At 31.4% G+C, this 12,819-nt stretch overlaps 1 protein-coding gene across 1 annotated transcript; it reads right to left on the bottom strand.

Annotated features, from left to right (window-relative positions):
• Positions 1-5,721: 5,721 nt before the first annotated feature.
• On the bottom strand, positions 5,722-6,877 carry LOC121264196. The gene has a single exon (XM_041167274.1). It carries the CDS (start codon positions 6,729-6,731, stop codon positions 6,075-6,077), a length of 657 nt encoding a protein of 218 aa, XP_041023208.1. The 5' UTR covers positions 6,732-6,877; the 3' UTR covers positions 5,722-6,074.
• Positions 6,878-12,819: the final 5,942 nt, after the last annotated feature.

Genomic DNA, 12,819 nt, shown 5'->3' with positions numbered 1-12,819 from the left:
GGCGTACTTCACTTATTGTCGAGGAAGGTAGTGGGAAGTTTCGCGTGACCGCGTCAACGGTAGTGGACGAGTCAAAGAAGGAAATTTTTATAAGGATACAGGATTACTTCAGATCTTTACTATTCTACATGCATTTGAAATTTTTATTTATTTTTATTTTTTTAATATTTTTATAACATCATTAATTATTAAAAAATAAATTAAAAAAAATATACAATTTTACTAATAATCACTTCCTTAATTATTAAATAAAAAATAATTAAAAAAATAATAAAAAAATGGTAAAAAGTATTAAGCCTACCATTACCTATTTTCTAAATTGCGAGTTCGTCTTACTTCTTTTTAACATTTTTATTTTAAAAATCAGATGGTGATATTAGATTGAATGTATAAACAGTATAGTTTGTAAAATTATTCGTCAAAAAATTATAAAGATTCATACGATTTTCTACCAAAAATTATAAATATAATGGTGTATGACTTACTTTTTATTTCTTTTATTTATTTTTTTTTTTTTGAAACCACTTTTTATTTCTTTTCTATTCGGACTCCAAGCGCTCAAGTTTGAGTATGAATTCGAAGGGACCTTACTCCTATTTTATGTTTCTATTTTTTTTCACTTTAAATATTTCAGTCGGAACAAAAATTCGAGAATATTGATTCACATACTCAAAACTTTGAAAAAGTTAGAATAAAAAATAGAAAAATATTTTTATACTTATAATTTTTATTTACATAACAATACGTACTGATGTATTAGTTATTGATATCTTAAAGATTGTAAAACTTGAAATTCAAATTTCTGAATTAAAAATACTAATAAAATGAATTTTATATATAAAATTATAAATATACATGTCACTACTCTTAAAAAAAAAAAAAACTCTTAAAAGAGTCTCTGGTAAATCATCATCCTCGAAACCCAGAGGAAGTAAGGCCCAGTTTGATTATACAGATAAAAAAAGATGAGATAAATAAAAGTTGAATAAAATAATATTAAAATATAATTTTTATTTTAAAATTTAAAAAATTAAATTATTTATTATATTTTATATAAGAATTTAAAAAAATTATAATAATTAAATAAAATAAAATAAGATAAAATGAGATGATTTGTATTAAAAAAACAAAAAAAAAAAAAAGGCCAAATGCTCTTAAAAAAGTCTCATATAAATCAAATCACCATCCTCTACACCCGAAGAAGGCTCTTAGAAAAAAATCAAATCACTAGCCTCTACAAGGCTCTTAGAAAAGTCTCTTATAAATCACCATCGTCGAAACCCCGAGGAAGGCTCTTAGAAAAGGCTCTTGATCAGTCGAAACATTCCGGCTGCTACTTTTTACAGTCAGTGTTGATCAAAGTAGTTTTTTCCGAATCGGAAATTAACATCTGTCAGACTGTCACGGTGGTCAGTCGGTACTTGGCCATTCATCAATGTAAACCCAAACTAATACATCTACTTGAGATCACGCGTACATCACAGTTGCATTTGACCAATTATATACGCTTTGAGTGGTTTGCATTTTTATTTATTTTTTTCACTAAATGTATATTAATTAGCATTCATTACATAAAATAAAATTATAACTTCTTTTTTATCAATTTGTTCTTGAGACCCATTTGAATTAGAGTTGATCTCAATTCATTTTATTTAATTTTTTTTAATTTTTATATAAAATATATTAAATAATTTAATTTTTAAAAATAAAAATAATATTAATATTAAAAAATAATATTATAATAATATTTTATTTAATTTTTAATTTAATTAATTTCATCTCCGCTCACTATCTAAACCATATTTTAATCTGGCGAAAACAAATTGTTTCCCGTTCGTATATCCCAAACGTAGCCTAACCCAACGATCAACTTGCTAGGTCTCAGGTGCCGCGCTCTTTAAATCCTTGAGTTTCGGTTTGGGAGCTCAACCCACATCCTCCTAAAAAGTGCCCATCAGCTTCGGTTTCCAGCAAACCTAACAAAACTTTTGACGAAATAAAAATGGGCCTCTTGGCAATAGGCCATATGGCCTTTTTCGTGCAAATGACTTGCCAGAAGTTTTCTGCCGCCATCTGCGTCCCATGTTAAGTTTAAGACTATATTTAAATGTCAAAATTATTTTTATTTATCTCAAATTAATCATTAATCAGATTTATTATTTTTTAATTTTTTATAAAAAATTAAATTCATCTCAATCTATTTTATATATTCAAATACATATTTCAATCTATTTACATTTAAATATATCTCAATTGGACTCATAAAATATTATTATTCACAAATAAATTCAGATAATCTAAAATCACCTCAACATCCAAACACGGCCTAAGATTTCATAAAGAATCATTATGGTCGAATATGCAATTAAACAGAACCTATTCGTTTTATTTAAAAAAAAAAAATAGAGGGTCTTTATCACTGTCCATGCAGATTCTCTTGTGTGTTAGCTAATTTGAATAGTTTGTATGCTTTACATATAGGCCGCAACCCATATAAATCGAGAAATAATGTGCATGGATACTTATTTTATGGGGCAAAAATCAATTAAGCAGATTTGTCTATATATGAATTAATATGAATGGCATGCAATGAAAGAAGATCCGAGAGAGCATCTGAAAGCCATCCAAGTTGTGAGGCTCAAGGAAGGAGTGGTGTCGTTTTCTTGAAAAAGGTAAGCCAATAGGAATCCCACAGTCGAGACCCTGAGTTTTTGTTTGATCATTCAGAGAGACATTGATTAACACCCCTTCCTCTGCATGGGACCTTTTGTCAAGTTGTGACCCCACTCCCACTCCCACCCCCATCTATCTATTTGAGTAATTTTAAGTATAATTTTATCGTATAATTATAAAATGTATAATTATTTTAAAAAATAATAAAATTTATTATTAAAAAATTAATTATTTTTTATATAAATCTCATATTTTATTTATTTATTTTTTAAATAATTCCGTGACAATTGTATAATTCAAAATTACAAATAACTTTTCTCTTAAACTAATAACCTCTCCTCTCTCGCGGGGTCCTTTGTTCGTCCAATTCTGTTCGTTTACTCAACAGGGGTCCATCTCTAATTGAGTTAAAATATCTTGATCCATTTAATGCTAAAGCATGGATGCCATACAATTGACCTGATATCTTATTGTTTTTTTGTTTTTTTTTTAAAAAATTGATCTAAATATTTTTTTATAAAAATAAATTTATAAATTGAAGTATTTTAATATAATACATCATATTATAATTTTTTTTTTACTGTAAAATACATATTACTTATTACGTAAAAACACACCAGCTTATAAGTTTAGTTTTGCAAAATTCTTTTGAATTTTGTAGACCAAACAAATCTTTTTTAAACATGGTGAGATTTTATTTCTAATAGAATTTTATTCCAAATTGACTTATAAAATTAATTTTCTTTGTTTCTTCTAGGACAAAAAACAAATATTTCAAGCCATATCCCGCTTTAGGTGTATTTTACTTCTTTTACCGTCAATAAAATTTTTGCTTTTACTTATAAAAACCCTTTTTATAAGTTCGGAAATTCTCATAGATTGAATTGAGCTTATGTTAACTTGGTATTTGCTTGATTTGTTTGTTTTCACAACTCTTCTTAATTTATCTCATATCATTTCATATAATTATTATAACTTTATCAAATTTTCATACAAAATAAAATAAATAATTCAATTTTTTAAAATTTTTTAAAAAATTATATATTTTAATAATATTTTATTTAACTTTCATTTTAATTTATTTCATCTCATGTACGAAAACAAAGGCCTAAATGATCAATTTCATAAGTGAAACCTGTCCCTGCTGATGGGTTCAAGAGGCTAGATTCTTGTGGGGGCATATCTTTAATTTTGGTTAAATTGTCTTGTTTTCATATTTTGTATGTGGAGACCTCAATAATGTTAACAAATGATTGATGTCAACCAAATAAAAGAGAGAAAGGGTTCTCGCATTCGAATTTCGAAGACCATCACAAGTAGCCATAATTCGTTTCGAAAAAAATTAAGTACAAAATTTGAAAAGTTTTTAATTTAGCATTTAATTTGTTATCTCATAATTTTCACGTTGGGCTTGTCCAAGTAAATTTATCATAATAGAAAATTTTTACTACAAATTAAATTGATAAACTGACGAAACTTGATATGGTCTGTTAAATTATAAAATTATTTTTAATTAACCTATCATATAAATATTTCAATTTATAAATTTATTTTTATAAAATTTATTTATAATTATAATCCTTATATAATATATATATATATAGGTATAGGTATCGTGATAATTAGCTGATACGTTCTTGGACATGGCACAATAATTGAAAGCAGGTGATGCATATGATATGATGAATACCTAACCTTTTGACTTGGACATCATATATAGGTGATGCAATACCACCTATTACGTATCGTACAATGCTAACAGCAATCATGCCACGTAAACATGTTCAACTGGATCTTGTTTTCTTCAACTAATTAAACTTGATGGATAAGATTGCTCGAAATCGAATTTCTTTTTTCTTATTTATAAGAATTTTTTCTATTAAATTTACGAGAAATTCTATTTGAAAGTTTTATACGTTCATGTTGAAGTTTTTTCTAGCAGATATATTAAAAAATAATTAATTTTTTAATTTTTTTTAAAGTTATCACATTATAAAATGGTGTGTTAAGACACCAATTTTACGTAACATAATTCTAAATTTATATATCTCGCTTGTATTATCATTTATGTTGTGTTTATTTTCACAATTCTTCTCAATTTATTTTATCTAATTATTATAATTTTTTTTTTAAATTTTCACACAATAAAATAAATAATTCAACTTTTTTAAATTCTAAAATAACAATAATATTAAAAAATATATATTATAAAAATATTTTATTTAATTTTTAATTTTAATTTCTATTTATCTCATTTAATCACATTTCATCTATAAAAATAATTGCATGGTTAGTCTGAATTTTAAAAAAATTAAATATTTTATCAACTCTGGAGATTCTACCACTAAAATCCCATACGCGCCATTCTAGAAGGAACCATGAAAATGACAAGACAATTCAACCCCTCTTAACTGGACTGTGTCATAAGGGCAAAAAAAAAAATTATTCAGGACATGCAATGTGTTTACAACTTACAAGGTGGGTTAAAAATTATTCAGGACATGCAATCTCAAGCAACGACCTATATGTAAATTTAAATTAAAGGAAACTTCTACTGTAATTGTTTTTATTTTTTAAAAAAATATATGTAAATTTGTTAATTATGTTATGCAGAAGTTATGCTCGTGATGTTTATGAATTGCATTACTCTTATCGTATATTTAGTACTTATTTCTATAGAAATGGATAAGAAGATGTTGGCTATAGGCTATATAGCACGGAAATTTCCTTTTTTATGGGGAAGAAGTGGTGTAGATTTTATCACCCCAATTCAAATTTGGGTCATGAAACATTTTTATCATCTCAAAAGAATAATTTAAAATATATTTATTTTAAATTATTTTATTATCAAGTCGGTGTATAAAATATTCAACATATCATTTATGATAAAATTTTATTTATGAGATTTAAATTTTAAAATTTATTTTTTAAATCAAATTATGTAATTAAATAATTTACTAAATATGCAATTGAAAATAGAATTTTTGTTTAAAATAATAAAATATAAGATAAGAATAATATTGGGTTCGCATGGGACCCTCATATGGAAAAAATGAGTTAAGACGTCCATTGGTACAGAGAGTTGGACAAGACAAACGCTACGCTCACAACCAGTGAAATTACTTTCTAAAGAAATTGGGGAATTTTGGAAACCCAAATCCCAAATTCCAGGACCCAGGACAGAACAAGAGGACCTCTCCATCAGAGCCACAAAATCTGAACAAATATGCTTGGGCTCACACGTAAGCCGAGTTGACTCGTTTGAACCCACCCCGACTAGACCGAATCATCGCCCAATAAACTCCCCCAAAAAATAGCAATTAACATTACCAGCAAACAGCAGTAACAAACAGCAGTAACATTACCAACTAATTATCTAACCGGATTTAATCCTTTCGTAATTAGCCATCGAACCCGGTCTGACTCCAAACCGCATCTCTGATCCGCCTCATGTCCCGGCCCTTCAGCGTCCGGCCCACGCCCTCAAAAACCGACGTGGCAGCCGTCTTCCGGCTACGCGCCAGGTACTCGTGTGGGGGGACCATCTCCGGGTCGCCATCGCCCAAGCCTTCGTCCAGCTCGTGCAACGACTCGACCGAGTCGATTCGGAGGATCTTGGTCCAGTCCGGCACGTTCACTGGCGCCGACGTGGCCATTTGGTGGCCCCCACGTGGAGACGGCGCTGCCGCAACGTCATCGTTCCCGCGGAACTGGTGCACGATCCTAGAAGACGCTGTCGGGCGGCCCGACTCCTCGAAGGCCAGGGACAGCCCACCAACCTGTCGGTCATCCCGGGGGATCCGGCGGCGGCTCCTGAAACCCACGCTTCCGTTGCTCTCCACAGAGGCGGGTGGAGTCCACTCCCCCTGCGAATTGTTGCTGCTGTAACCGACGTGGTTCTCCCGGTCAGTCATGCCGTCAACCATGGACCAGACATCTTCTTCTCCGAGCTCCGATGAGTCCGTTCCGTTCGACCCATGACCGTGGCCGTTGCCATAGCTGAAGCTCCCCAGTAACCTTTCGCTTCGGCTCGTCGTCAATTTCCGACCCTTCGCCATTAGAGCATGGTCAGAGCTCGGCCACGGAATAGGGTTTCACCAGAGACGCAATAAAAAATAAACGAGAATTTCTTTAGAACCAAATTAAGCTACTAACTACTACGACTCCATTGGTGGAGGCTCTCGCATAAGCTCGCTTCTGAAGAATGGGAATGTATATATAGCATTTTAAGTTCACAAACTCAAACCCCGGACCCCAGAAGTTAATTTCATGTGAATTTCGGGTGCATTTTGTCTCTGCATTTTGTCACTTCACCGATGAGATTTACGGAGAGAATAGAAGACGCCAAGTAGGCCACGACTCGAAATGAAAGAAAACATCAAAGGTAAATTCATTCTTACTAGCCCACGCGCTCCACTTACCGCGTAAGAACCACTTACCAACGGGGGCGAGTGTACCGCGGGCTTGAAGAGTACGACTTTGCCAAATTTGATTACAAAATTAAAAAAATTTACCAATTATGGTCGTTGGACTTTTCTCCCCTCTAATTCCCTTTGACATTACATACAAATACAATCGAGTGAAGCTTGGCATTGTGAAGTAAACAAGATGAAGGTCTTACTCATACTACACGAAATCAAATATATTTTATTCCTCCATTTTTAACTAATTACCTTTCTATATATGAATAAAAAATATTAAGTTTTTTACATCAGTTTATAGCTATTAAAATATTTTTTTTTCATGTCTTAGACTTATTTTAAAAAATAACTGTGATTATAACATAATGCAAACGCTCTACAGATCATAATGAACAATTATAAGTAAAGATGGAACTAAAAATCTCTATTGAAAGCGTATTACTAGGGCTACAAACGAACAGAACTACTTGTGAACAGTTTGAGCTCGACTTGTATATACTCAGTTCAAACTCGATTCATTTGATAGATGAGTTGTTTGTGACCACTAATATTGGTTCAAATATTAAACGAGTTAACTCGTATAATCTCGACTCGACTTGAGTTTGTGAAAAAATTTATATAATTTCGACTTGACTTGTTTTGAGCTCGTTATAATACTCTTCATATTTATATATACATTCTTACATATATTCTTTTATTTTATATATTTTTATGTGTTATATGTATTATTTTAGATACTTTGTGTTAGCGTCGTATTTCGCACACCTTTAGGCCAAGGTCTGACAACTTAGGTTTTCGAAAATAGGTCCTGCACAAGGTAGAAAAGACAACAGCTTTGAGAGGGTGGCCTAGGGGCCATGTACCTCCGATGCCAAAGTTAGTAAATATTCTTGAAGGGTAGTAAATAAATAAGAGAGTTTAGGAACCAGAGATATATTCTCGTACCTAGGATCTGCTATTTATACTACAAGCCTGAAGAACAAATAGTGCATGCTACCATGACATCCGTATTCCCAGTACTATTCCTTGTGTCAGAGTTTTTAAATGCAACATGGCTCTTCGACGGCATCATTAATGTAGTGTGTTGTCCAGGTGATAGAGCTATTAATGCGGCGTAGTTATCCGACCTCCTTTTCTCAGTAGCTATTAATGCGATGTGATTATCCGACCTCCTTTTCTCAATTAGTCTTCCTTCTGGTTCGTTCATCCCTTTTCTGTTAGTAGATCAAGGGTCCTCGTATATTACACCTGCTGTGTGGGCGGACACTTGAGGGGGCCTCAGATTGACGAGTCTCATCCTTTACACTTTACAGCACCATCCCTCTTGCAAGTTGTGTACAGATAAGCTTTCTTGTGGGCTGGGTTAGGGGCTTGTTACTCCGAACCGGGCTTTTGATCTTACTCCCTTTCATTTACGTGCTTCTTTGGCTTTTGTGGGAGAAAATTCCCTTACACTTTGTATAAGTAATATACTTTGTTACTTTTTGTATAACAAGGTTAAGAAAGAATAATGCTAGTTATAATAATGTATTAAGTTTACAAAAGAACTATTGAGTCAAATGTTTATAAAGAGTAAGCAACTCTAATTTGATTATGGCACTATCTTATCTAATTCCATTTTGATTATTTGACCATATTTAATATCATATCATGAAAATTGGATATTTTAATATTACTTTAATAAATTTATTAAGTAATTTTTAAAATTTTGATCAATAATTATACTAGGTATTCTTGATGTAAGTCTAATGTTAGTGCTAAGCCTAAGACTTCACTTATGACATCACTTTAATACTATTTGCATCAATTCCCACAATCACTCAAGTACTTTACATAGGTTCTCACGGTTAGCCATTCAATTTTAAAAAATGATACACACCTTACTTTTCACAATATTTTATATAATAATGTTTTAAAAAAAATGGATATTTTTGTAAACTACCATATAAAAGTAACATCATTTTATCAAAATACCATTATTTTACAACATGTGTTGTGAAATTGTGAAATATATTGTGTTGGTATTATTACTCTTCAACTTTTCCCCAATACTTCATTTCCCAAAGTATGACATCACTTAACACTATTTACATCAGTTCCCAACTTGTCACCATAAGGTTTTTGACTTTTTCCAACTCAACACTCTTCACAATTTCTTTCTCTCCTTTCTCAAACATAGGACGACGCACTTCACTTTCAGTTTCTGCTTCAATCTTCTTATTCTTCTTCATTTACATTTATGTCCACGCTCCAAACTTCTATTGACTCCAAACCCTCACTTCGTAAGTCTTTGACTCTCTACTCCTTTGGTGTTTATATTCTTCTAAATAATCTAAAATCTTTTTTTTTTTCATTCACTTGTCCAAGTCATAGGTTCGATTTTGGAAGCAACTTTTGTTAGATCACCTAATGCTTGGGTAAGAGTCTAACTTGATCGATAAATTTTATTTATTTATTTTTCTCTATTTCTCTAATAGATATTCAATTAAATGCAACAATTTTCATTTTTTTAGTTTTGTGTTAGTGGCTTATATTCTCTTTTAAGTTTAATTACTTCATAAAGAATGCACATTTTTGCTCAAATTTTAGGTTATAATGTTCATATGACTTATATTTTTTACAAACATACATGTTCCTATTGTCTGCATGATTATAGTTGTAAGTAAGATGCCTTCATAATGTGCATTGAGAGATTGTTTGTGTGTTGGGGGGCTTGCTGACATATCTAGCAAATCTTATTTCAAGAGAATTAACTCAAGCTTGAGCTCGCATTAACTCGTTTATTTGTTTTATTCAAGTTCGAGTTGAGTTTGGCCTTAATAGATGTTAGGTGAATCGAGTTCGATCAGAAGTTTTCAATTTTTCTTGAGCTTGAGTCGAGTTCAAGCTCATATACATGCTAATCGAGCTCGAAAACCCTTTTTCGAATCCAACTTGACTCGATTCGTTTGTAGCCCTATATATTATGCACTTTAAAAAAAAAGTACGGGATATTGACTTGTCCCTTCTCGATAAAAGTATTTTATATTTTAAAATAAAATTATTATTCAATTTCTCTCTACAATTCTCCAAAACACAGGTAAAATAAGAATTTCATCAAAGAGAACATAAGCAGTATATATTCACATATATAAATGCATATGCTTTTATATATATATATATATATATATGTATACACACACATAGCATATCCTAAATTTCGAGAAATATGAATACAATCTCAACTCACATATAAGTTGTCTATATTTAATTGTATTAAGAAACTACCCGAATAAAATAAGTTAAATTATTAAAAATGTAAGTGTGAGAGATTATTTCATGGCATATCTTAGTTGGTTTATTTTTTTGTCATAGTTTATCAATTATGAGACGATCATCTTTTTCTTTTTTCTTTTTTTTTTTTTTTTGTCTTTTTTTTATGGTACCAAAACCAAACCCCTAAATTCCTAATTTCTTCTCAATTATTATGAGGATGGATAATTTAAAATTTGAATAATTTTTATATACTTAGTTGTAAACAAATTGTAGTATATAATATATGTGTTTTTATATCATTTTCCGCGATTGTTATACACGTCCTCGAGATTGGATTTATCCACGTCACTTTTCATTCTCCTCCTAGAAACGACCTCACTCTTTAACCCCCATCTTGTTTGACTACGTCCGATGCACCCAATCGAAGCCCCACGTCCACGTGGGTACGCACACTAGACCCCAACTCCACTTGTCCTCTAAGCACTCCCCACGTGTGCGTTTCCAATTTGAGTGGGTCCCGCCGGCCTTGACTCCATCGACGCCACGTGGCATAAATAGTGACGGATTAAATTTTTATTTTTTATTTTTTATAAAAGCGTTGGGATGTTGCGGGGAACCCTAATGATAGTGACAATAAACTAAACACTAGTACGCACATAATTGATGGTTTTTGGGTGTAATCAGAATTCTAAGCTAATATTTAAAAAATAAAATAAAAAATAATTATTCACCCCACTTGTGCTAGAGAGCCACATTCGACGGTCCAGAATAAAATTTAAATAAAAATGGTGGGTCGACATGTGGCGTTTGTCGTTTGTGAAGTGAACAAGGTGGCTTATCACCATTCATTGTCAAGAGATATCACGATCAGAGGCAATCGGACGATCCAATTCTAGCGCCTTTTGAGTACTGTTGATGTTGTTTTTGACTGCCCTACCTATCTATCTATCTATCAATATGGGTATTTTGATTGGGGTACCATAAAGTGCCACTTGTTGTGGCGGACCCCACCTTTCCTGGATTGGACCTATTTTGTGGAGTGGGCAGGTGGTGGGACCCGGTAGAGGTTGCCCCTATCCTATGCCCGAACTTGGTTGGGACCCGCTCTTAATTTGTTGGGTTTTGCCAGATGCGGGCCCTGGCCCAACTCTGGCTTGTATTGTACATTCATTGAAATCAAGTATCCTATGCTTGCCCAGCAACATGTAGGTCTTTCCATTTATTTTTATTTATTTATTATTAAAAAAACCAATAATTACATATAGGTCTTAAACCAATATAATTTCACATTTATTGTATAACTGTAGTGAAAGGAAGAGTTATATAAATTAGAGAAAAGATAGTTACAATTATAAATGTGTAAGCGTCACGTAATTATTTTAAAAAAAGTGAATAAATACGAGATCCATATAAAAAAAAATTAATTTTTTAATAGTAGAGCCTACTCTTTTTCAAAGTGACTGCACGATGCTTACATACTCCACGATTATATGTAGCATTACTCTTTATGTATTCTTTTCCAATGATTATATATAGGAGCAGTATTATTTTTTATTCTATATTTATTATTTTTAATCACAATTCTTTAGGTGACATATTTTAAGTTTTTTTTTTTTTTTTAAATAACTCATACTTAAATGGACATGATGATCATGCACTTCAAATATACTGCATCAATATGATTAATGACTCAAGAAAAAAAAAAAAAAAACCTAAGATATTAAAGAGCAATATTTTTTTTTATACATAATTCACAAGATAAACATTACTCTTCAAGAGACTAATTTCCTTTGATTGATCAATATGTATCCGTAGATATTTAATTAAGTACGTAGTACTAGTACGCCGTCCCCACAGTATTGGGACAAACCAATACCACAGGATTAACGGCCTACAGCATGATATAAATATATACATGATGATATATATATATATATATTGAATCAAAATAATTAATTATTATGGTTACAATTAAAGTCGACTAATTAATAATTTTTTATATTTTATTTTCTCTGTAATTAATACGTATAAACCTTTAATATTGCATGGCCCACCAGGGCTTTTTGTGTCTCATGTACAGCCCGCCAAAACCCTACCAGAATAAGAAGAAGCTGATTAAATATGTGATGCATGATTTCTGAAGACTTCACTGGACTAGCTTGGAAGCATGCATCAAATTAAATTAAATCATGGACGCCGGGAAAAATGAATGGTTCGAGGTCGAGTGTCATTTTTTAAGGAATCCGAATCTCACCTGCTACTTATAAGCCATCCCCAGAACGATATAAACATATAACCAAACAATATAAAATGGGGAAAAAAAAAAAAAAAGTTCTTTCCCATGTGATATCATGGTTTCCAGGTTGACATGTCGTTGTTCAGCAGTTTTGTGGATGATAAAAGGAGGCATTTTTAAGTTTATTTATTTATTTTTTCTTCTTTTTATAAAACAATTATCAGAGACCAGCAT

The sequence above is a fragment of the Juglans microcarpa x Juglans regia genome, chromosome 5D, assembly GCF_004785595.1.
Source record: "Juglans microcarpa x Juglans regia isolate MS1-56 chromosome 5D, Jm3101_v1.0, whole genome shotgun sequence".
In the NCBI taxonomy this organism is placed as follows: Eukaryota; Viridiplantae; Streptophyta; class Magnoliopsida; order Fagales; family Juglandaceae; genus Juglans; species Juglans microcarpa x Juglans regia.
Note: the sequence above shows the minus strand (reverse complement) of the source record. Positions and strands in the feature narration are given on the sequence as shown.